General features: G+C 49.1%; 2 protein-coding genes across 3 annotated transcripts in view; one reads left to right on the top strand and one right to left on the bottom strand.

Annotated features, from left to right (window-relative positions):
- The window catches only part of LOC119399276 (thioredoxin-like protein 4A), a 68,681-nt gene that overhangs the window by 7,149 nt on the left and 35,068 nt on the right, over nt 1-26,464 (top strand). The window contains exon 2 of one of the 2 annotated variants that reach the window (XM_049417631.1): nt 16,040-16,201. In XM_049417631.1, the coding sequence (XP_049273588.1) occupies nt 16,049-16,201 (153 nt within the window). In that variant the 5' untranslated portion in view covers nt 16,040-16,048. Of the gene's footprint in view, nt 1-16,028; nt 16,202-26,464 lie in introns of those variants that run through there. The other variant, XM_037666092.2, reaches the window with a different exon arrangement.
- On the bottom strand, nt 20,279-21,043 carry LOC125759226 (uncharacterized). Its single transcript, XM_049417630.1, has one exon. It carries the CDS (start codon nt 20,948-20,950, stop codon nt 20,306-20,308), a length of 645 nt encoding a protein of 214 aa, XP_049273587.1. The 5' UTR covers nt 20,951-21,043; the 3' UTR covers nt 20,279-20,305.

The following is a 26,464-nucleotide window of genomic DNA, read 5'->3' as shown; positions in this document are numbered from 1 at the left end:
CAACATCACATGCATGCGGCATTTTGTCGAACTTTCTGTCAGAGTGACTTTTAAAAAGTTAGCTACTAGCCATAGTTATACAACATTACGACATATTTTTATTGCATTTAAGCTTCGCTTTTTCTTTGAAACAGTTTTTTCTAACTTCAAGGGACAAATTTTTCTCCCCACGAACTCTCAAATCTATCCCCCTCCCCCCGTGCGCCGCGCCGCTGCCGATCCGATGAACCCGTGCCGTTCATGTGCCGCCGCCGAAGGTGGAAACACCGGCGCGCTGCCGATGGCGATTTTGCGACCGGCGCAAAATCTAATCCAAAATACTGCATGTCGTTGAAGTAGGTTCAGAGACAAGCTGTGAAATCTAAACGAGTCACTAACAACTTGTTACACTCAGTCCAAAAAGGGCTAAGATAAGGCATTGTACTATTCCACACAGTAGTGGGGTAGTTGAAATTGCCAGCTTAGAGGGTAGGAATGTTGGGAAAACATACAGTAATCATGTTAAGGTCGTCATGCCATTTGTCAGTGAAAGTTGAGCATGATGAGGGGGAATGGTGACATATGCCTAAAATCACCTTAAAATACAGGCAAAGTTCATGCAGGACTAGTCCCAGGCTACTTGGGAAAATAATAGGCGATAAACGAAATTATCTGCAGCACCTATCCCAGCGTGCACATACGTCAACAAAACATTACCTAAGTGGGATTAGGCAAGTGAATGCATTGCCGGGGGTATGGAAGGGCATATTGACCAAAAACACAATTACAGTGGACTCTCAATAAGCGGAAATCTCTTACTCAGAACTGGGGCCTAAATGGAACAACTGCCTTAAATGTGATTGGTTTCGTAACTGAGTGCTTCAACCGAGTTCATCTCTCAGTAAATGGAACTCCTGTTAAATGGAAAATGTTTTCCTGGTCCCTTCAGGAAGAGCCAGGATAGGGGCCAAGTTTACACCAAGTTTACACCTGGTGCCTTCAGGTTTCGTTTAATGAGAGCCTGCAGTATTTGATTTCATTACCACTGGCGTAAATCGCTAGAAAGTCACCCCCCTTTTGTTCAGGCTGGGGGGACACTACTTGCAATTGTCCCTTCTTAAGATTTATTTATTTATTTATTTAGAATACCCCTCAGGGCGAATGGCATTACAGAGGGGGTGGGGCAAAAATACGGAAAATTGGAAATAGCTCAGAAACAGGTCACAAGAAATTACACAATATTAGTGGAGAAGAAAAAAAAAGAACTCACAACAATTCATAAATAAAACTCGAAAACATTACAAGTAGTTACACAAATTAGAGCGGCACAAAAAGAAAACAGAATACGTGATGCATTCATTATTAACAAAAGTCAAAATTTGATGTATCAGTGAAGATATATACACTTGATATAAATAATAATGATGGTGCCAAGTTTAAAAAGAAACAAAAAAAGCTTAGATACAGATATCGCGTACAGCTCCTTTAAATTGGTTAGTTTCCTTGATGGTGACAACATCTTCAGGAAGGTGATTCCACTCATCACTTGTGTGTGATACAAATGAGTGAAGGAAAGAGCAGGACCTACAAGATGGAGTGCCGACTTTGTGTTGGTGATCAATGCGAGATGACATGTAATGTGGTGCCGAAAGGAGTTGGTGTCGTAAAAGGGGTGATGATACATCCTGTGAAAGAGAGAGAGGCGCGCGTTTTTACATCGTGAGGCTAAAGATGGTAATCCCAGATTAGTTTTCATTAAACTGATGCTAGCCGTACTGTTATAGTTAGATGAAATGAATCGTGTGGAATTGTTTTGAATCTTTTCTACTAAATCAATTAATTTGTGCTGACTGGGGTCCCAAACTGAGGCTGCATATTCTAGTTTAGGGCGAATAAGTGTTTTGTAGAGAATTAGTTTGAGGCACTAATGACTGTAACGACAATGATTTCTTTTTCAAACGACATATATTTGAATTGCTTGACAGTTAGGTATAGTGCATTCAACTTTTTTTGTTAATGCTTGTTTATTTTGTAGTGTGTAGGCCTGTGTTCAATGCCCCTCAGCTTTTTGAGACCATTGAAATCGCAACTGCCGCTCGACTGCTTTCGGAGGAGACTCAGTAGAGCAATGCAATTACACGAGCTGGGAACCCATGCTCGTTTTGTTTTTACAGCAAAAGCTGTTATAAGATCACAACAAGGGCCGTTTTTAGCGCCCTAGTTGTCCGCCGCCGGTGTCCGTAACCACTGTCACTCGAAATAAGAAAAAAAAACGAAATAAGAAAAAATATCTGGGATGGAACGAAGTTAGAACCTGGGCCCTATGCGTGAGAGCCCAGTGTTCTACCTCAGAGCCATGCCGCTGCATGAAAATGCTTTGCAAAAAGACCCTTTACAGGCTTGATGTCGGGAAGGAACCACATTAACATATGTAATGTAGCGTGGTATACTCGCGAACAACTTTTCTTGGCAATGAAGGGAAGGCTACGGGGTGGAGCTACTGCACATGTGCTCCGTGAAGTAGTCCGGTTCGGCACCCGTTTCGAATTTACTTTTGGTTTGTGAATTTCCGTACCTTCGGTGATGGCCATTTGATTATTCGAGTGGCCGTCACAGGCTTACACAGCCATTTGTTAGTGAAATTCGTCACAAGCTCCCTCGGCGAGTCGTCGGGAAAGCTGGAGGATGACGAGCGCTCACCTGAAGACGAAGACGCCATTTTGAATGTGAGGTGCACGTAAAAGGTGCGACGTTTTCACAGGTGCAAAAACGCGAAATGACACTGCATAAAGGAAAACAAATATAAATATCTCCTTGGTGCGCGCTGACCCTCTCTTCAAACAGCGCCCAGTGGAAAATAAAGCAATGTTGTTTTTTTATTCTCACGCATAAAACACGGACGCAATTGTAGGACTATAATCTTCAGCGGTAGAACACGAGTAGTTCGGCTCTCTAGCCTTCCCTTCATTGCCAAGAAAAGTTGTCCGCGATTATAGAAGAGTAAAATAACAACCAGGAGTCACACAATGCGAATTCTGTAACCAGGCGTCACACAACTCGAATTGCGCAATGAGAGGGTTTGTTGAATGCTTCAACCCATTGCAAAGAGATCTGCCATTAATTCTTCGTCATCAGCCACAGCATCAACAAAGTGAACATAATGCCTTACAGGTATTGAGCAGGTACCACGGTTCTCCGCAGAACGACGAAAAATTGCATGGTAGCTGCTTCCCTTCACAAAAATTATGATGATTTATAGCGTAGTGGGTTCCTCGCTTCTATTGGTTGCCAAGGAAGCCCATAAGACTCCCGTGATGCATTTCCTCAGGGTCTCAATAAAGTTAATTCGCTCTCTCTCTCTCTCTCTTTCTCACGTTAATGTACGTTATAAAGTGTGGCAGGTGAGTTCAATAACGACCGGGCGTCACACAATGCGATTTACGTAACTAGTGGTTCTTTTAAAGCTTCCAACCCATTACAAAGGGCTCAGCCAGAATTCTTCGTCGTCATCAACTGTCGCATCAACAAAGTGCACATGATGCCTTACAGATGGTACCTTGCTTCTCCGCAGAACGACGAATAATGTCGCGGTGGGTGCTTTCCAACTTCACAAAAATTGTGATTTGTGGTGTAGTAGTAGTGGGTACGTTGCTAGTGTACTTGTAATAGTAGCCACAAGAGAGTTTATAACGGGCTCTAGAAATGCCACTTTTCCAGCTTTCGCTGTGACTGTGCTGCGCTATCCGCGCAGGCCTGGCGTTTTTTTAGTTTTATTTGAAAGCATGATTTTAATTTTATATCAATAAAAATGAAAACAAAATGGCCACCATGGCAGGATGTATGTTCCCTTTTGTGAGTTTTCTGGATTAACACTGCTGTTCATTACCAAAAAATAATACACTGTGAGGAGCAATGCCGTGCATTGGCAAGTGCGTAGGAAGTGCTCAAAGCCATTCGGTGCTTTCTGACAGATACAAGGGTTTCTTGTTGTTTCCCTCATTGTTTCAGCGTGTACGCATTTCTTATTCCTTTTCCGAGCCTAGCTTGCATTGCCCGAAGGTTCTACAGCAAGGGGAGGTGGTTACAGCACTGACATAAAGAAATCTTCATTTTTTACTGCACTCTTGCGTTTGAAGCAACTGGTTCCACTCTTTAAGCCTTTGTATTCCAAGGCCAATTCAGTTGTGCACATAATTATTTTTTTGCGTATGTGCAATTGCAATACATATGAAAATGGGAATAAACCAAGAACCTGGAAAATTTAGCTTCAGTTCTAGGAGAAAACAAGTGTCCACATATGTAGACGCTTGGAACACCAGTTACACTGGGTCCATCATCCTTCTTTATTGTACATGAGAAGTTTTCTTGCCAATGGCTCTGTTTCAACGCATTGACCATGACCACCATCACTACTTACCATATCCTGGATCCTTCATATTGAACAGCACAAAAAACGAGACACAAAGAAGAGACTGCACAACACGAGCGCTGACTGACAACTAAATGCTTTATTCAAGCACAAAGAAAAGAAAAAGAAAGGAAAGAAACAGAGATGCGCGCGCAACCTAAGCACATGACAAGGGAATGCAGGCATACAGCAAAATTAAGTGTTGTCCAAGTAAGCCATCTCACAATCGAGCAACGCAGTCGATGGAGTGCTGACACACGTGTCACCATTTTTGCTGATAGCAAAGGCTATCTCTCTGATTCGAGCCTCACTGTGTCCAAAAACAGCGGTCGTGCGGCAGAACTCCGGTGAGCAGCCACAAGCGGCACTGTGGGCGGCCAAATGCGAATACGGCGCACCCTTGAGACAGCTATGATGCTTACCGACGGTTACCGACATATCCTGCAACTAGGCCCGAAACACTGCTTGGAACCAGCATTGAAACCTGTTAAAAAGCTTTGCCTTTCGAGGTCTGTATCATGTTGTGTTCCTGAAAGTGAAAGCTCTTTTTGTTTGAAGGAATGTGTTTTCTGCTGTCGCCAACCCAATGCTAATCCTGTAAAGAGGAAGTATGTCAGCTCTTTGGTGAAACACTTTTTCAAACGGCCTCAGGCTACTTACTTCGGATAAGGAAGGATTTTTTGTGGTTATGTCCGAAGAACAGTTTGGTCTTAAAGCACACAGTGCAATAAGCAGGAACTTCGTTCTGTCAGGGCTTAAGCCTGCGCAGGTTAAGAAGCAAGCCATTACACTTCTTAAAAACCTAAGTTTGGAGCATCTCAGCAATGCTGTTGGTAAAATAAAAGAAATTCTCTTGAGACCCTTTTTCACAGCCAAAACCCATAAGACTGATGTGCCATTTCGGGTTATCGTCACCGAATGTCACACCTGGCAATATGTAGTGTCCAGATTTCTTCAAAGCACCTCAGCCATCTTTCCGCTGAATGACCCTTTCTTCATCAATGGTTTGTATGACGTCAAATATTTAAACACAGATAATCCCCAAAAGTGCATGGCTTTTAGCATAGATGTAGTTGATCTATTTTATTCTATTCCCCATGCGCAGCTGTTGACTTGTGTGAAGGCTTGTATTACAGAGCAGAATGATGAAGCACATTCATCACAGTGCGGTATTAGTACCGACAGTTTCCTAGAGTTGCTCACGTTTTATTTGTCTTCTTAACGTGGTTGGATGGAATGTCAAGTATATGTGCAGCGATCCGGTACTTGTATAGGGTCCCGGTAGCCCCGGTTTTATGTGACATTTTTTTTAGGTTGTATGGGGGACAATGTCTTGGTCAATGATCTGGATGGATGGTGGTGAAGATTTTTCGCTACGTAGACGATTATTTGTTGTCACAAAGAAGGACATTTCATGCATCAGATGATCAATGTTGTGAATGTTTCAAAGAAAAAGGACTAGGCCTGACCTTCACAGGCGAAAGTCCTGTGGAAAGCAAAATTCAATTTCTGGGAACTGTCTCTGACGTTAATGAGCAACATGTTTGCTGGGAATAAATGGCCCTAGGTCCAGAAGCCATGCTTAACTATTCCTCCAGTCTTCCAGATTGTGAAATCTGGTATCGCTGTTAATCACCATTTTTTCTTGCCCTAACCAAGTTCTTGTGTCCACAAATGTCCTCTAGCCTCCTCGTCTCAAGTTTCAGCGCTGAAACACGCGGCCTTCCCTCTTGACGCCATTGTTCTGCGTCATTAAAAGTTTTAAACAAAGTTAGAAATGGTCCCGCAAAACCACTCGTGACAAACGAGCAAAGGGTAAAACTAGCGGTGATCCCATATATTCATGGCATTTCTCACCATATTAAAAGATTTGCCGACAGTTTAACATTGACGTCACTTTTCCCGCTAAGAATAGCTTAATACCCTGTGTGCCGGAATTGATAACTTGTCCTCAGGTGCGCGTGGGTCATCTAGGAGAACGGGCACAGTAAAACACCGCATGTAGTTCGTCCCTTGCAAAGCAATGTAGTGTACTCAATTCCGATGTCGTGCGGTAAAGTGTGTGTGGGGCAAATGGGGTGCTGCCTCAACATTCGCCTGCGCGAGCATCATAGCTGTCTCAAGGGTGCGCCGTATTCGCATTTGGCCGCCCACAGTGCCGCTTGTGGCTGCTCAACGGAGTTCTGCCGCACGACCACTGTTTTTGGACACAATGAGGCTCGAATCAGAGAGATAGCCTTTGCTATCAGCAAGAATGGTGACACGTGTGTCAGCACTCAATCGACTGCGTTGCTCGATTGCGAGATGGCTTACTTGGACAATACTTAAATTTGCTGTATGCCTGCATTCGCTTGTCATGTGCTTAGGGTGCGCGCGCATCTTGTTTCTTTCCTTTCTTTTTCTTTCTTTGTGCTTGAATAAAGCATTTAGTTGTCAGTCAGCGCTCGTGTTGTGGCAGTCTCTTCTTTGTGTCCGTTTTTTGCGCTGTTCAGTATGAACCCCAACCAACTAGCCCACCTCTCCCTTTTGCTGCAATATCCTGGATCATCAGTTCAATGCGTTCATTAATAATATCGTCATCATAAACGTTGACGTGGCCACTTGCTAACGGCTCTGATTCAACACTTTCTCATCAGTGCCTTAATCCTTAGGTTCAAGGCCCACACAACGTGTTCGTCATCATCTTTATCATCATTGATCATCAGTACCAATGTGTTCCTCGTTAAGTTCAAACTGAATGTTTTCATCATCAGCAGTAGCATTGTTCAAGAGGCCTTTGCTTGTTGGTGGCTGTGCTTCAACGCGCTAATTATTGGCACATCGCAACATTTGCTTCCACTGACAACATCGCAACATTGCTTCCAAATTGCAACCTTTGCCTTCCGCTAGTCGGCTCACAAATTATGGCATGGTATGTCTTCGTCACTTAATCCACATCCCGAATAAAGCAAATAAATTCTAAATAACTTCTAAAAGGTGCTTTTAGCTATATTACAGATAATGTTTTGTGCAGAGCCGCACGGTAACGAAGCGGGTCCTACTACATTGCGGTGTTCTATTGGCTTCTTGCATGAACTCGGCATGCCTGGCATCCACAAATGTGGACACCGCAGAACAACTCAACTTACAAAGCTTTGGTCGCTCGCAGTGCAACAAAAGTCACACAAAAACAAGATCAACCCTTCCTTTCCTCAAATAAAGCCGAATAGTTTAAAAACTCCTACGAATTTACAGTGAACCACAAAAAAAAAATGTAGGTATAGGACATCTTCAGGCTACCTGTGAAGAATGCCATTGTTCTGTGTGCACTTACTGCTGTTTGTTCACAGAAGTTGCCACATGTAGATGTTTTTATGACATGCTGGAGTAATGCCAACATTTCAACTCGATTTTTAAGGCAATTCGTTGGCTAGCCTGATCCCACTTCACTGATATGTTTTGTCCACATGTGGACACCGGGATACAAAGGGTAATGGTCTAACAAAAAGGATTTTGTGAATAGGTTCATCCTGGTACGCAATTCCCTTATTTTGAAAACCTTGTAAAGGCGTTTATTGACGGCTGGATTGACGGCGATGATGCACAACAGTCACGACGGAGCGCAGACTCTCACGAGCACGAGGGGCGCGCTTTCCGAGAAGAGGCGAAGAGGGCGACCCACTAGAAGGCGCTGGAGAGGACGGCCCATTACAAGGTTCCAGTGCTTCTCTACAATTACCCCAGGTACGAAAAGGGAGCCGTCTGGCGACCTAGCAGCTGGTCCTATGAGCGGTTCATGTAGGGCTTGAGGCGCTCCACGTTGACAATGTCGCGCCCTCGACGGCGCATGTCGGAAGATGGGTCGATGGGTTCAATCAGGTAGTTGACCGGGGACGTGCGTTCGACGACACGGTAGGGGCCTTCGTATTTGGGCAGCAGTTTGGAAGAGAGGCCAGTTGCAGTGGTAGGGACCGAGAGCCGTACGAGCGCTCCAGGTAGCAACGGGGTGCAGAAGTGTTGGTCTCACACCGCTGATGCTTTTTCTGCCGCTCTTGGTCGTGCGTAGTAAAGATCTTCGCAAGCTCGCGACACTCCTCAGCAAGTCTGGCTGTGGCAGAAATAGGCGCACACCTCAGATCGATCCGGCTTGTATGGAAGGATTGTGTCGATTGTGTGCGACGGGTTGCCTGCCGTACAATAGGAAAAATGGTGAGAAACCAGTGGTGCTTTGAGGGGCGGTATTGTAGGCGTAGGTGACGAAAGGTAGAATGGAATCCCAATTTGTGTGATCGGCGGCGACATACATCGAGAGGCATGTCGCCGAGCGTGCGGTTAAAGCGTTCCGTGAGCCCATTCGTCTGCGGGTGGTAAGCAGTAGTTTTGCGGTGAACAATGTTGCACTCTTTGAGGATGGCTTCGACGACTTCCGACAGGGAAGACACAGCCTCGATCGCTGAGCAGCTCCAGGGGTGGACCGTGGCGCAGCATGAACCGGCGGAGCAGAAAGGAGGCAACATCGCGCGCTGTAGCCGCTGGGAGGGCGGGCAGTTTCAGCGTATCGCGTAAGGTGGTCTACAGCGACGATGGCCCAGCGGTTACCAGCCGAAGTCAGAGGGAGTGGCCCATACAAGTCGATGCCAACACGCCAAACGGCCGGTCAGGGCAAGGTAAAGGTTGCAGACCTGCTGGTGACTGGTGCGTTGAAGTTTTTGCGGCGCTGACAATCGATGCAGGAGCGACAACGAACTTCTGCACGTAGCGGTACATGCCTCGCCAAAAGTAACCGTTGGTTGAATGCGGTGGTAGGTTTTTGATACCCCAGAGTGTGCACACTGCGGATCAGAGTGGAACGACTCGCATATTCAGAACGCAGACTGCGGGGTAGTACTAGTAGCCACTGGCGGCAGTCGTCATTGTAATTGCGTCGGTGGAGGAGGTCGTCGCGAATGGCGAAATGGTGGGCTTGACGACGCAGCTCGCGCGAGTGGATGGGTGTTGCCGAGGGATCAGTGAGCAAGTCTATCAGTGAAGCGATCCATTGATCCTTGCGCTGTTCGGATGCGATGGTGTGAATGTCGATGGAAGAAACAGCATTGTGAGACATTGGAGCTGTGGGTATTGTCGTCAGGCAAGGGGGAGCGCGGAGAGTGCGTCGGCGTCAGCATGCTGGCGTCCGTGCGGTACAGCACGCGGATATCGTAGTCCTGTAGGGAAGTGCCAGCGGGCGAGGCAGCCTATGGATCCTCAATGATGACACCAGCAGAGTGCATGGTGGTCGGTGATGACATCAAATGGGCGACCATACAAATAAGGTCGGAACTTCGTAAGGGCCCAGATGATCGCTAGGCATTCCTTTTCGGTGACGGTGTAATTGGTCTCGGCTTTGGTGAGCGTAACGACTTGCATATGCCACGACATATTCAGGGAACCCTGGTTTTCGCTGCGCAAGGACAGCGCCAAGGCCAACACCGCTGGCGTCTGTGTGTACCTCTGTAGGGGCCGTAGGGTCGTAGTGGCGTAGTATGGGAGGTGACGTCAACAGACGACGGAGCTTCGCGAAAGCGTCGTCGCACTCTGACGACCATGAATTGAGGGACCCGTTATTTCCGAGGAGCTTCGTCAGCGGCGATATGACGGTCGCGAAGTTTCGAATGAAGCGCCGAAAGTAGGAACACAGTCCTACGAAACTACGCAGTTCCTTGACGGACGTAGGTTTGGGGAACTCGGTCACGGCCCGAAGCTTGGCTGGATCGGGAAGAATACCGTCCTTGGACACGACGTAACCGAGTATTGTCAGCTGCCGTGCTGCAAATCGGCACTTCTTTAGATTCAGTTGTAGACCGGCGTCGCTCAAACGCGTCAAAACATGCCGCAGGCGTTGAAGATGCGTGGAGAAGTCCGGAGCGAAAACAACGACGTCGTCGAGGTAGCACAAGCATGTGTGCCATTTCAGGTTGCGCAGACAGTATCCATCATGCGCTCAAAGGTGGCGGGCGCATTACACAGCCCAAACGGCATGACGTTGAATTCGTACAAGCCGTCGGGCGTGACAAAGGCGGTCTTCGGTCGAGCGTCATCAGCCGTCAGTACCCTGAGCGCAAATCGAGAGATGAAAAGAATTCTGCCCCTTGCAGGCTGTCAATCGCGTCGTTGCCGCAGTGGTGGTTGGGCACCAGTGTCGATGCGATGCGTAACGGCGGAAGTGCGGCCGAGAGAAGTTTGAGCGACATTGAAAGAAGAGCGAAATTCGTCCAACAGGCCCAGAAGTTGGGAACGCTGGACCGGTGTAAGGTCATCAGCAATGGAGGAACCAAAGACATCAGCAGGTGATGAAACAGACGTCGAAACAGCGCTGAGCGTACTGGAACTGTGGCAGTGCATTTCATCTGGTTCGTCCATAACTTGTGCATCTTCAAGGGGTTCCACGCTGCCGAGACATTCCCCTCGGACCAACATAACACTGTACGGAGATGGGTTGATAACAAGAATTGACGTACTGCCCTGAGTGAATGCACGGTCGCGAAAGGCACCAGCATGCCTTTCCTCGTGCAAACACGGTCAGATGGCGAGAGGAGTACAACGGTGTCGGAGCGACTGGCGCAGTACACTGACACCGCCGTCGACGAGTTTGCAGGCACCTTGGTGTCGTCTTTGACAAGTACCTTGCCCGCAGCCGATGGACTGTCTGCCGGCGCCAATTCAGAGAATGGTGAGAGCTCTATTTCAGCTGGTGCGCAATTAATGACGGCGTCGTGGCGGGAGAGAAAATCCCATCCTAGGATGATGTCGTGAGAGCAGGCAGGAATTATGATCAATTCGACGGCGTACAGAGCATCCTGAATAATGACGCGAGCTGTGCACACCGCTGTTGGGTGAATACTTTGGGCGCTGGCTGTACGGAGGGAGAGCCCCGAAAGCGGCATCGTCACTTTTCGCAGTAGTCGGCTAAACTTGGCGTCCATAACGGATACGGCGGCTCCAGTGTCGATAGGGCGGACGCGCGAAGACTGTCTACAAACACGTCAATCACGTTAGAGGGGCTTCGCTGAGGGCTTTCGCAGTTCGATAGCGTCGCAGCCCTTGCCTCGTGGACTGCGACGACTAGTTTTCCTGGTTGCGTGAGCCCGGACGTGGCCGCATCGGCGACAGTGAGCGACGTCGTGGAGACGGTGAACGGCGGGTAGATGGTGCGGGGCGGGACGTCGGTGACATAGGCGGCGCTTGGTCATAATAAGGGCTGCTTGATGAGCTGGTCAGGGTTGATGCGACCCGAGGCGGCTGCACGTGATTGCAGTAGCGTGCGACGTGACCGGCGCAACCGCACACAAAGCAAATGGGGCGGTTGTCGGAAGTGCGCCAGCGGTTCGCGGGTCCCATCCATGTCGCAGAACGGGATGGACGAGGCGGCTGCTGATATCAGGCAGGAGTCGGGGCCTGGGGACGACGTCGACGTATGTAGGCGGCACAGCCGCGTCGAAGGCCTGTGGTCCGACGACGGCTTCGGCGTAACTTCGCGTGCCAGCCACAGGAATCGCTGGGGGCGTCCTGGCTACAGCTTGCGCGTAGCTTAGTGGTGCAGGCACTAGAGGCGGCTGGTGGTATTCGGGAATGACCTCCGCGATTTCTTGCTGAATCGCTCGGCGGAGAGGAGGCAGAAGTGTAGTTGGCGGCTGGTCAACATGCTGCGGTGGAGTGAAAGCCAGTAGAGAGACCTGGCGGGCAATTTCCTCACGCACGAACGACTTTATTTCGGCGAGCAAGGTGGAGTGGTCAGAAATGGCCGACAAGCCGGCGAGATCAGCATCGCGTGATGGCGGTCGACGGGTCATCAAGCGCTGCCGGCGCAGCTCCTCGTAGCTTTAGCACAGGGTAATGACCTCTGCCACTGTGCGAGGGTTTTTGGCCAGCAGCATGGTGAAGGCATCGTCGTCGATGCCTTTCAGAACATTCCTGATTCTGTGAGACTCCGACATGCTCGCGTCGGCTTTCTTGCACAGGTCAAGGATGTCTTCGATGTAGCTCGTGAACGATTCCCCTGCCTGCTGAGCTCGTTCACGTAAGCGCTGTTCGGCTTGAAGCTTACGAACGGCAGGGCAGCGAAACATGTTGACGATGGCGGTCTTGAAATCGGACCACGTCGGGAAATCGGATGCATGGTTGTTGTACCACATGCCAGCCACACCCGCGAGGTAGAAAACCAAGTTGGTCAGCTTGCCTGCTTCGTCCCATTTATTGGGAACACTCACCCGTTCGTAAATCGCGAGCCAGTCCTCCACGTCAGTGCCATCCGCGCCGGTGAAAACAGGAGGGTCGCGGATACGGGGGACACCGGGACAAGCGGTCGGGGCAGGAGGCGGCGTTTGCAGAGCGGTGTCTTGCGGCATGGTAGATGGCACGGTACGGGATCAGAGCTCCAGGGGCATCGAATGGAGACCAAAGTTGTGGTGACGGTACAGCACTCTCCACCACTTTGTAAAGGCGTTTATTGATGGCTGGATTGACGGCGACGATGCACAACAGTCACGACGGAGCGCAGACTCTCACGAGCACGAGCACGAGGGGTGTGCTCTCCGAGAAGAGGCGAAGAGGGCGACCCACTAGAAGGCGCTGGAGAGGACGGCCCATTACAAGGTTCCAATGCTTCTCTACAACCTGATCAGTTCTGTGTGAATGCTAATGAGGTTCTTTGAAATACTTTTCTTTGTTAATTCCTGTTTTATTATTTAGTATATGACAAAAGAGCTTCAGCTGCAGTTTTTGGCGATGCAAGGTTACCCAAGTCCATGTTTCATTTGAGTGCAGCTCTCCCCCTTTTTGTGTCATCCCAAGACGAACCTAGCCGCCTGATTTTGAATTTTTTTTCTGGTTCATCAGTCAGTGTAGCCTGTGCAGGATCCCATATGGCACAGATATAGTCTAGTGTAGGTTGAACACATTAAATATGCATGTTAAATAGCCATAACAAATACGGCTAGATTGCTTAAATGTGTCCTGCCATTCTCATAAGTTTGATTGCAAATTTTCCCACCAGGGATGCTTTCGTAGCTCATTCGCTGGTATATGTTGTCAGCACTTTCTGTGCGTGTTTTAAAGATAAAAGTGAGCTCTTCTACTGCCCAGCTTTTTGAAAATTTTCCAAACCTGATGTGCCCGTTCTGAAAAACTACGTTCTCCAACATTTTTCTATATGGATGTCACTTTTAACACTACAAGTTGTGAAAGGGCTCAGATACCAAGGCTGTGGTACGACATATGTTAAATATGTCCCCTGTGGTTTCTATCGCAACTGTGCAGCACCTACAGGTGGCGCAACAGTCCACTGTGCCAGTGCCACGAGCGGCCACTTGCGGCCACTTCAGTTTCCACTTGCGTGCTACGAATTGTCGTCTCTCTAGTCTTCTACGCCTGCCTTGCATGCAAGTGCATGAGCGCAAAGGCGACAGGTTTGATCAAGCGGTTAGGTATTCAGAAAATTAGCAATGCAGGATTCTTTCAGGGCTCATTTCAAAATGTTAACAGCGCAAGAACGATTAGGAAGGGACGAGACAAACAAAGGTTTCAGGGCCTCAAGCGAAGAGAAAGGACACAAGTTTGACAGAATCCATCATGTTTCCGATGTGACAGAAAGCGCTGACGTGCGACAGAGTGTTTCAAAACGCGATTTTTGCAGCAGGCCAGCGTAAAACTGGAAGTATGGGCCATCACCATAGATGTTTCTACGCATTCGTTATTGTCGTTTTGCCTGCTTATTGTTGAGTAAACGATGATATTTGTGTCTGACCTGTGTTAGGCAACCCATTGCTATGGGCGCAGATAAAACGTTCGATCGCCAAACCGCTTGTGTTGCACTTAGTAACGCTATAGCAGTTATGTGAATTTTGCTGTGTTGTAGTTCAGCTCCGTTTGTAGACATTGCTCGGGCTACATAAATGCTTGAGTAACTTTGAGATGTGCTGACTTTGCACGTGATATCTTAGCAATCACATAGCACGGTGGAACGGCGTGTCGAGACTTCACTTGCATGCACTGTATTGTTAAAGGGACCGGCAATCAATGTTTATGGTGCTTATTTTTATTATCGCAACGGAAAATTTACCGGTGAGAGTGTCTAATCACGGAATGGTAACTAATCACAGAATGGTAACGTGGAAAACGACGTGAAACATTTGTAATCAGAATTTTTCTATCTGCGGCGAATATGAAGTCGTATACACAAGTGACAACACATGCTGCCAACAGTGAGCGCGAGAGAGCTTCCTGTTCCAGCGTGGTGGTTTGCTGCGCATGCATGCGCTCCGCGCGCATGCACCGTGGCTCTACATTTTCCACTGGCTACCGCGAAGGCAGCACCGCTTCTCACCGTGCAACTCATTTGACCATATAAGTAGCACAAAATAGAGCGGGGATAGATAATAATATACATACTCTAATTTTCAGGAATAATTGTGGCGCGCATGACAGCATCAACGACTTGACTATGTACAAGCAAAGTGATCGACTCCATAACACAGTTTCAAGGCTCTTCCCCTAGGCTACACGGCATACCGGTTTTTTGTTACTTTTAAACACGATTTAAAAATATAAATCCTACTCACAGCGCGAAAAGGATGCTGGAATCTGCCATTATATTTCACGGTCTTTTCATTTCTACCAGGAACTAATCACACGTTCTGGCCAGTTGTTGGTCCCTGACGCATTTTGCCACACATCCGGTGCTTCTTCTTTACTGTGCCCGCTTACGAACTGCACCGCACGACAAACTGCAGTACGGCAGAAAAACGACTAGGAGCGTACGACGGAGAATGCGCTGATCTGTCCATGGCTTTCTGCCAACGAAATGTAGACTGCAGACTTGAGATCACTTTTCCAGCTACCACTCAGTTTCATCAACACTTTAAAAATATCAGTTAAAATGCTTGGACCACAAATTCCCAGTGCACTAGCTACAGCATGTACTTCATAAACATGCCTGGAATCACTTGCTTTACCTGCCATACACTGTGAATCTAACATTCCCGCTGGTCTCTGAAGCATGGTCACGGCGGAAAACTGAAAAACTTTGTACCAGGTGGGTAGTTCTTAAATGTGTGGGCACAGTTTACGACGCAGCAATTCATACGCGCGACAATGCACTAACCTGACACGGCTCCGCTCATGGGTTGGCTGCTGCCCGTAGCACGCAAGTCGCTTTCGTTCACTCCCACACCGCTGTGCCGCCGGCTCAATGCACGTGCCCTGTTTAGTCTGAAACTATATCGTCTTGTATTCCAAAAGGACTTGTTTCTGGGCTAGTTGGTGTGTATATTGCTTAGGTACAGAAGACTGAGGCGCAAAATACATTTCTTGAAGCATGGCACTTGTCTATCTTCTCTTCTGCTTCTCCCTTTTTCAAGAAATGTATTTTGCGCCTCAATCTTTTGTACCTAACCAGTATATCATCTTGTGTTTTTCTGTGGCAAGATAGGCTAGAGGTCATTGAAATCATGTTGGCCCCATAAATGTGCAATATCTGTCAGGTGATTGAAAAGCCGGTGATTAGTAAATGACAGCAGAATAAACGTGGCTGCATGAAGCTTGACATAAGTCAAGTGTTGCACCCTATGAAATATACACATGACATTCGTTGCGCCTGTTTGCGTGTCACTCGTGGTGATCATGAATGGTGTTCCAGGGTGAGCTGCCATGTCGTACATGCTGCAGCATCTGCACAATGGCTGGCAAGTGGACCAGGCCATCCTGTCGGAGGAGGACCGGGTGGTGGTCATCCGCTTCGGCCACGACTGGGACCCCACCTGCATGAAGATGGACGAGGTGCTCTACTCCATCGTGGAGAAGGTACTACACAGCTGTGCATGGAATCTGGTGTTTGGTTCGTGTGCACACTGCTGTACATTTTTGGGCGGTCCTTGCTATTGGGAGAAAACGTTGACTCTGTCACATCCACTACCTCCTGTATAAACTTACGACCTGCTCACCGGCGCCATCCCTACGGAGGCGTGTGGAGCTAAAAATTGGCGTGTAGGGACCGGAGGTACCGCCAGGTGCTGCCACAACTTTCCCCCATAGCAGACGACGCACGACCGTTGTGGTGCACTCGTGTGTGCGCATTCCTCTCATTGTTTTTCTAGTCTCTAACGCGTGGATCGAACAATCCACTGATTTAACGTCTCGATGCAACATTCTGGCTGTGAGACGCACCGTGGTAGATGGCTCCGGGAAGTTCGTTACCGGATCTCAATCTCTGCGCGAGCGCTTTTGCGTCCCCATCTAAGTGCAGGCAAACGAAAGCATTATGCGACACATAACCCAGAGAACGTAAGCCTTATATCTTACTTTATTTTGTGCAGCGGCGCCTTACCTAGCAGCCGCAAAAATAATTCGTTCGTGGGCGAGACAGTGCGATCTTGTAACAAGTTGAAACCGAAGTTTCTACGATGCAAATGAAGACGACATACGGTACGAACGACGCATGCGATGACCCGTGTAAGTTTTCATGACCTGCCTGTCGCCCTTCAAGTATATCGTTGTCATACTGTGCACGGATGACGACAGAAGGGCGCAGTTGTGCTATCGTCTGCAGGTGCTTTGGGTCTAGCGAACGTCTAACGATGGAAGCGTGCGACAAAACCAGCGGATTATCATAACGTTGTTACAGCAATTTCTCGCACATACAAATATTATCAAACACAGTTTATTGCAGTTATGGCCTCTGTTCGAGCGTCGCTGGCATTGCCTCGTCTCACAGCGGCGATGCGACCACGCTTTTACTGCTGGAGCATTCACATACAAAGCGTTATGACACAACAGCTCTTGCATGCTCCATTTCCATCATAGGAATAACGATGTATAGAAACGCGAGTTTCATCTATAATCTAAAGCATGCTTTTTAACTGGCTAAATCACTCTGCACTGTCCCTAGTTATATTCCACGAACTTTTAGCATTAATTCCACATGGTATTTCCCACCAATAATGTACTATTCCTGAGGCTGCCTGAGGCTTCAGCTGCCAATTGTTTCCTTCACATCATCATAGGTGTGCGCAGAGGGAGGGCAGGGAGGCCCCCCCCCCTAGTCTCCTAAGAAGAGGGGACGCAAAGTCTCCCAATACATTGACTTAATAGGGAGGGGGCACCACGATGAGCCATCGCCCCCCCCCCCCCCCCAAGGAATCCTGCGCACGAAAATGCGCATCATGCGTGTGATGCATGATGTACCGACACACATATCAGAAGCCTCTGTGGCATGAGATTGAAGAACGAAATTTTATTTCACGTTATGCCTTCACCCTTACAATAAAATGCTTAGCAGACAAGCCGATTATGACCGCTGTAAACATGGGCGTCAGTAGGATTTTGTCTTGGGGGGGTGCAAAACCGTGTTGCATAGCGGCTGGGGGAGGGGGTCGCGCTGGTGTGGCTTCGGTGGGAGACAGTGCTGATGTGGCTTGATGGGGGCAAGTGCCCCTTTTACACCCCCCTGCCGACGCCCGTGGCTATAAATGTGCATAAATTGCTTGCTCAGTGCTAAAAACTGAAATTTTCCTACAAATTTAACGCTCAAAAACATTTGTAAGTGGTTGTATTCACACTTTACAATGGCAAGAAACAGATAAGTAAGCTTATGGTTCAAACGAATGTCTTATTCCTAGAATCAGTGGTACACTGCAGCACAAGTAGTAAATAATAATCTAGTCCAAACATTGCTTTTGAAGCATCAGATACCAATACAGGAAAATCTAATCTGCAACGAAAATGTTGATACCTGCAAAATGCAATTTATTAGTGCACAAAAACATTAGCAGTGCAATCAACAATACCTCTAGTAAAAAAAGTGAGCAGTACAACCAAGGACATAAAGGAATATATATGCACATTCTACCTAGCACCCCACGCTTTTCCTACAGTCCATCAGCATTCCATCTGCAATAACTACTGGCAGAACTAAAATTCAGCCCTGCGCAAAGCAAAATACTGCTCGAGGATCCAGTAAACACTGCTTTTGGGACCAGACAAAATCTCCCAGATATCCAACAACTTTCAAATATCTCAATGCAGGGGTGAAATATCCGATGTCATTATCATGACCCGACTATTTTGTGTCCACTGCATGGTAAAGACCTCTTGCAATGATCTCTTGCCCAGTCTTGCACACGTCAATTACGTTTTATCCCTCAATTATCAATTTTTGAATTTCATCGAGCCGCCTAACTCGGCTGTTTAGCTCGGCTGCGCTGGCCATCCCTCGATATCCACTCCGTCGCTCTCGCTACATGTTGGTTATAGGTCCTGTGCACTACGTTGCTTGCCCAGCTCTACTTTCTTTCTATTAAAGATAGATGTGACAAGCGATAGCCTTCGAGTGCCACAACGTCAAGCGAACGCACGCACGCACCAAGCAGAACAGCGGCTTGGCGGTTGCAGCGATGGGGGTAAGTTGTGGCGCCAAGGCGTGCTGCGGCACTTTGGAGAACTAAAAAAAAGCAAACAAGCAAAAGCAAATCTGGCGACATGGGGAGCGGCGGCATGAGCAGGTCGTAAGTTTATAGAGGAAGTCATGGTCACATCTAGTCAATGCTGCACCCCATGTTTTGCTTAACCATGGAAAAAGCTGTAGCAAAAATGCAGGCAAGGCTGTAAAACAAGAGCTTGTTTTCTTATAAACAACTGCCGTGCACAGAGCTAACTGAAATCCTGCTGGTCCCGTATATGTGGAACATCTGTCAGTTGACAGTGGTTAGGACATTAAAAGTGGTTAGGCCATGCAGAAAAGAATGTGCAGGACATGAGGGAATGTTCTATTGTGTTGCACTGCCAGTAATTAGGGAAAGTATCATAGAGTGACAGATGCGCCTAGAACACTTTGCTGAGAGGACATGTGAAAACGAGACTGACTGATGTCTATGGCAGCGTCTCGCATTATAGCGAAGTTAAGTTAGTGCAAATGGATGCTGACACACAAGGCAGGGACAGGCGCCGCTAACAACTGTTCATTCTGAAGACGCCCACTGAACTATATACATTCTGTTGTGCATGCAACGTGACACGTGAAAACGTTGTGGAAAAAATCACGATTAAGGCCCACAGATCAGAGAGTGTTCAGCATGAAATCATATTCTTCAGAATGTAATTCTACTGAAGCCACGCTGGGACTCAGTGAGTTATTCTTTTTTGTAAAGAAGGCTTCTAAAGGTACCAAGGTACACAGATCTTCTGCCTAGAATCTTAGTGTCTAGTAAACGTGGCTCACAACTGCAAGCAGTTACATGTGCAACCTAGTGTGCTTACTTATCCTTTTCCTTCTTTAGTTTTTGAGCATGCTGCCTAAGATGGTCGTTAATGCATTGCTTAGTTTGGCCGGTTTAGAATCATGCAATGCGAGGACAAGGTTTCTACAACTTGTTTGTACAGACGCTTGCTGCCCTTTGTCAGTGAGCTTCCCTGCGAGGGTTGTTGTTGCAGTGGCCGAAGCTCTTTTGCAAAGGGTGAAACCCAGAGCTAGAAGAGCTAGAGCTCAGACACAGCCTTTGAAGGGCAGGCCAGAGGTAATTGTCACAAATCACGGGGGCATGCGTTCAGGATACGGAAATGAGTGATGGCCCAACAAGCATTCTTCAATCTCAAAACAAAAAACCAGGGAAAGCTCACAACACTTCATAAATGCGACAAATACCAAGAACTGTGGTAGGAGGGTTCTAGCCGAGGCGGCCGAGGAGGCAGGCTGAAGCCCGAGGGCCGAGGAGTAAAGCACATGCTCCGAGTCCCCAGCAGAAGCGCCCTTGTTTATTACCCCTTTATATACTACATCCTATAGAGGGCGCCTCATATTTGACTTGGCACTCGCGCCCTCTACACCCCTCCTTTGGGAAAGTAATAGAAAGCAACCCCTCACTCTCAGGCATGCAGTGCAATGACAAAGATCTCATGGGACGTTCTACAAGTTCAGCCGCACCGGTGGCCTAACACAACGTCCAGACTGAGTGCGCACAACCGACCCAGGCGGTCTTGATGGAGTAGCTGGGGCAACCGGTGGCGATGCAACTGGCAGAGAGTAAGTGCCCTGGGAGTTGGACTGCTGCTCACAGGCTCTGGGGGCGTTGGAGTCTGTGGCAGGCTTTCGGATCCTTGTGTCCGTGGACTGGAGTTGCCGAGGTCTAGACCCCCTGATGACGGAGACTGCTGCGGAACCAGATGTCTCCTGTTGCGGACGTGAGCACCTGCATCCGTCTGGACCACGTAGGAGCGTGGACGCTGCGCTGGGCTGAGAACAGGGCCAGCACAATCTGTGTCGCGAATCCACACTCTCTCTCCCTCCTCCAGGGGCCACAAATCTTGTGCAGCATGTCGACAGTAAAAATCTTGACACTGGTGACGTCGTTGGGCAGTGTCGCACCGGTGGAAGTCGGCAACATTAGGCGGTTCTGGAAGCAACGCGGCCGTTGGGACTGGAAGGCGAGTCCTGAGGCTGCGCCCCATGAGCAGCTGAGCAGGGCTGTACCCAGTCAGGCCAGGTGCATTGCGGTATGCCAAGAGGGCCAAAGGCCAGTCCGGAGACTTCTTGAAGAGTTCCTTGACCGTCCGCATCATACGCTCGACTTCCCCATTGGACTGGGGGTACCTGGGACTGCTGGTGACTTGGGAGAAGCCGTAGCTCTGGGCGAAGACGTGGAATTCTGCCGATGAAAACCGAGGCCCATTATCGCTGACGAGGGTCTCTGGGATCCCATGCCTTGCGAAGACACTTTTGATGATGATCACCATTGTGGACGTCGTCGAGTGAAGGGACAGCACTTTTGGGTACCTCGAGTAGTAATCTACGAGGAGAAGGTAGTCGGCTCCTTCATGATGAAAGATATCTACCCCGACTCGCTCCCAAGGACGGCTAGGCGTCACAGTAGAAAGCAGTGGCTCTGCTCGCTGGACCGGCGTGGTGGCACAGTTGGGACAGTTCTCCACCATGCTCTTGATCTGGCTCCCCATGGTTGGCCATCAGACAGCTCCTCTGGCGCTGGCACGGCAGCAGTTCACTCCGAGGTGTCCGTCATGGATGAGGGAGAGGACGTGCTTCCGCAGAGAAGCGGGCACCAACAGGCGTCCACCGCAGAGGAGAAGGCCGTCACCGATACTGTATTCGGCCTGATGAGCCCACAACTGAGCCATGCTGAGAGGCAGATTCTCTTTCCGAGGCCACCCTTGCTTACAGTACAACTTGAACTGCGCGCACTCCCCAGCTGCAGCCTGGTGAGCTCGGAAGTCGTCGAGGAGCACTGCAAATGTGGGAGGGATAGCATGGAGTGCTTCTTGAACGTACAGCTCCACCTTGTCAACTGCTGAAGTCGCTGGCAGCTGTACGACTGGGTCCCTTGAGAGTGCATCTGCGGTGGCCAGCTGTTTCCCAGGAACGTACTTGACGTCAAACTGGTACCGGAGAAGACGGATGCGGAAGCGCTGGATTCATGGTGGCATGAGATCGAGATCCGCGGTTCCTAGGAGCTTTACTAACGGCTTATGGTCGGTCTCCAGGGTGAAACGAAGACCCCGAAGAAACTCGTCGAATCAGTTGATGGCCCAAGTGGCAGCCAGTGCCTCTTTTTCGATCTGGCTGTACCTCCGTTCCATTTCAGTCAGTGCTGGAGAGGCGTATGCAACTGGTCTGCGCTCCCCTGATGGCTGGCCTTGAAGAAGAACAGCACCCAGCCCGAAGGAACTGGCATCTGCGGAGACTGTCGTCAACAGTGCAGGGTTATACCTTGCGAGGCAGATGTCTGAGGACAGCATGCTCTTGAGCTTTTCAAATGCTGAAGCTTGCGCTGGTCCCCATGTCCAGGCAGCAGTCTTGTTCAGGAGACTTCTGATTGGCACAGTTGTTTCAGAGAGGGAGGAAGCGACCGACATGGTTGAGCATACGGAGAAAACGTTGGACACCATGAACGTCCTTAGGAGCTGGCATGCGCTGAATGGCGGCCACTTTCTCTGGATCCGGAGTGATGCCAATGGCACAAACGACAACGCCAACGAATCGCACGCTGGACACGCCGAAAATGCACTTGGCAGCGTTGAGGGTGACCCCCGCTTGTTGGAGGCAACTGAGGACTTCCTGGAGGCGTCCGTCATGTTCTTCCGTGGTTTGGCCAAACACAAGGATGTTGTCCATAAGGTTAACAACACCGGCCAACCCTTCCAGGGCGAGACATCTCACGCTGAAAGTATTCCGGGGTCGATGTTATGCCGAATGGGAGGCGGCATAACATACCTGCCAAACGGTGTGATGAAAGTCGTGTACTTCTGGGAGTCGCGCGCCAGGCGTACTTGGTGGAAGCCCAAAGTTGCATCCAACTTTGAAAAAACGCGGGTGTCACCGAGAAGTCCCAGGGTTTGGTCGACGGTTGGAAGTATGTGGCGTTCACGTAGAACGACTTGGTTGAGTTTGGTCAAATCAACGCACAGGCGGTAACCCCCTGCTGGCTTCAGGATGACGACAAGACCCATGCACCAGTACGTCGGTTCGTCGACGCGCCGGATTACGCCCTCCTGCTCCATCCTGTCGAGCTCCTTTTTGACTACGTCTCGTAGCGGTATCGGGATACGCCGGGCTGTGCTGAGGGCATACGATACTGCGTCAGGCTTGATATGTATCATGTACTCATCCGGAAACATGCCCAGGCCGGTGAAAAGGGCTGAAGGGACTTCACAAGGTGGTGCGTCTGGCAGAGCTGATGTGACGGCGCCGACAAACTTGACGACCCCAAGGGCAACAATAGCGGGATAGCCCAAAAATGGCTGCTCTTGTCCTGCAACGACGTAGAGGCGCTCGTTGACTTGCCTGCCTCTCCAAGACAGTGCCGCGTCGAAGGTGCCGGGAAGCTTCAAGGCTTGTTTCCCGGGTCCGAAAAGTTCTTCACCGCGTGGCTTATTGAGGACGGCTGGGCAGCCGGGAAACGTGCGTGGAACCACCGAGACGTCAGCACCAGAGTCCACTTTGAAGACGAGAGGGTGCCCGTTGACACGCACCTCAACGTACCGCTCGTTACGAGCCACCGCCGTGATGGAGTGGAGCTCTACGGATCTGAGGCGCTTTCTTGAGCGACATACCGCCGCGAAGTGACCTCGCTTGCAGTGGTTACAGACCGCTTTGTCCGCTGGACAGCCAGACCATCAGTGAAACTCGTGACTGCAGAATTGGCACTGCCCCCTTAGGTTTAGGCTGCTTTTCGAAGCCTCGCCATCTCTGTTGCTCGTGTGCGAACCGTCGGGTCGGTCACGTGGCGCAAAGTCGGCAAAGTTGCCACAGTCCCGTCTGTTGCATCGTCCGCGTGCACGCTGTGCGGGTTTATGCGAAGTCGCCGCGTCCACGTGAGCTGCCGTAGGCGGTTGCCCAGCGGTGAGGGACAGGCGCTGTTTTTTCGCGTTCGGCGTCTTCGTGCTGACGAGCTTGCACGAGTGCATTGTCCAGGGAAAGGCTCGGAGTGCGGCACAGCTTGTCTGCAAAATGAGAATCCGACAAACCACGACGAAACGGTCGCGAACATGACGCTCTTCAACGGCAGGTGACGGGTAGTTACACTTGCGTACCAATGTTCCGAACGGCCGTGAAGAAACTGTCGGCCGCCTTCTGACAAGTTCTGATTACTCTTCGAGCTCAGGTGACGAAAAGGCCGTGTCGTTGCATTACGTTGATCTGGTTGGTTGCACAGCACTTGTGAGTGCACTGGCTCGTTTGATGCGCGATCTGTAGGCTGTAAGTCGTGGGTATAGTGTTTTACAGTGAAAGCTGTTATGAGATCATTTCAAGGGCCGTTTTTGGCGCCATAGTTGTCTGCCGCCCGGTGTCCGTAACCACTATCGCGCGAAATAGGAAAAAAAAAACGAAATAAAAAAATGTCCAGGATGGAACAGGGTATGAAGCTGGGCCCTCTGCGTGGGAGCCCAGTATTCTACCTCAGAGCCATGCCGGTGCTTGAAAATGCTTTGCAAAAAGACCCTATACAGGCTTCATGTCGGGAAGGAACCAGATTACTATGTGTAATATAGCGTGATAGAAGAGCTAAATAACAAGCAGGCGTCACACGACGCGAATTCTGTAACCAGGCATCACACACCGGTAATTGCGCAACGAGTAGGTTGTTGAATGCTTCCAACCCATTACAAAGGACTCTGCCATAATTCTTCATCGTCATCAGGCAGAGCATCAACAAAGTGCGCATAATGCTTTACATGTGTTTAGTGGGTACAACGGCTCTCTGTAGCATGACAAAAAATGGCATAGTGGCTGCTTCCCTACTTCAAACAGATTATGATTATTTATAGCGTAGTTGGTTCCTCGCAAATACACTTGTACGTATTGATTGCCAAGGAAGCCCATAAGCCCACGATCCATTTCCTCAGGGTCTCAATATTTAAGTTCATCCGCCCACCTCTCTCTCTATCTGACGTCAACATAGGTTATGTAGCATGGTGGGAGAGTGAAATTGCGACCAGGCATCACACAATGCGAATTACGTAACTGGTGGGCCATTTAAAGCTTCCAACACATTACAAATGGCTGAGCCATAATTCTTTATCGTCATCAGTGGTTGCGTCAACAAAGTGCACATATGCCTTAGAGATGTGTAGCTGGTGCCTCGGTTCTCCGCACAATGACGAAACAAATAATGCCATTGTGAGTGCTTCCCAACTTCACAAAAATTGTGATTTATGGCGTAGTGGGTACCTTGCTAGTGTACTTGTATTAGTAGCCCCAAGGGAGTTTACAACGGGCTCTAGAAACGCCGCTCTTCCAGCTTTTGCTGTGACTGTGCTGCGCTTTCTGCGCAGGCCTGGCGTTTTTTCAAAGGGGTCGATTGCCGAAGGCACCAAAATGAGATGAATGCGGAGATACTCGGCAGCCTCGTCGCAATGTTCGCATTCCCTTCCCTGTTTGTTCGCTCACGATGGCATGCAGGCCTGAAAAGCATGGCCTTTGAGATCCGCAACGTCGTGACCTATTTTTGGCAGTTTTCGGTTATAAAACATATCTCGGAGGCTACGCTTTGTCTTGCTTTTCGCGCCAAAGCAGCGGCTGCTTGCTACAAAGCCACAAGTGCCATCGCCATCGCCAAGATGTCGACGGTGGTGGGGACTTTTCTTTCGTTGTTTGTGGGCTGCATGGTCTCTTGCGGCTTGAGGACTCGTGTACTTCTTGCTTCGTTCCTGACAAGTCCTCATTTGGGAGATGAACTAAACATTGACCGGCTCATAGCAATAAAATGATTACTAGTGCTTGGAACGACATCAAGCAAAGCACCGTCATGAACTGCTTTCTTGCGGGCTTTGGTGCCAGTTGGCGACCTTGGGAGCGTCATGAGTCATGACCGCTGAAATTGGCGTACGGTGCCTCAGTGAATTTTGTGACTTAGCATTTCCGAGTGCGCTCTCGGATAGGAGTACAGCAAGCGACTTCATCGGTGCAGATGACGTCGCTGTTTCTGACTGCATCGATGCCGAGATCAAGGCTGACGTTGCAAGTGCGGCGGAAGTGGACCCGTGCTGTTATGAAGATGCCAATGCCGTTGCTAAACAACCTTTTACCATGCTCCAGAGCTTGCATCAGCGTTCAGCATCAGTCACCGCTGTTGCGGCCAAATGTGCTGAATTTGCTTATTTTGAAAGCTTAATTGATATTTAGGATGACTTGATGAACTTGACAGTGCACAAGAAGGAAGACAAGTTTACGCACTATCTTTGTGCGAAATAAAGTGCAGTAACTTGCAAAAGAAAAAGTTTCCACCTTGTTATTTAGCATACTAGTTGTGAGCGAATCGTCATGCTAGCGCTTGTTACGAATTCCAAAAACTGTTTCGAGACATAAATTTAATTAATATAAGCCTTAAATATGCATATTTTATATTCCGAATTATCGTTGTATCGAACTATTTTGCGATCCCCTTCAAGTTCGATGACACCTGTATCGGCCTCTTGATTTCCGGTCACTGGCAATGACGTGACAGGCAGGCCTAGCAGGTTAGGTCTAGCTCGACTGCCACTTCTGTCCGTGCCTTGCTCAAATGACGTGGCACCCCGTGAACTGTCGCTGGCCGGCCTCCAAAGGGGGACTGCTGCTGC

The sequence above is a fragment of the Rhipicephalus sanguineus genome, chromosome 7 (genome assembly GCF_013339695.2).
Source record: "Rhipicephalus sanguineus isolate Rsan-2018 chromosome 7, BIME_Rsan_1.4, whole genome shotgun sequence".
NCBI classification, from domain to species: domain Eukaryota; kingdom Metazoa; phylum Arthropoda; class Arachnida; order Ixodida; family Ixodidae; genus Rhipicephalus; species Rhipicephalus sanguineus.
Note: the sequence above shows the minus strand (reverse complement) of the source record. Positions and strands in the feature narration are given on the sequence as shown.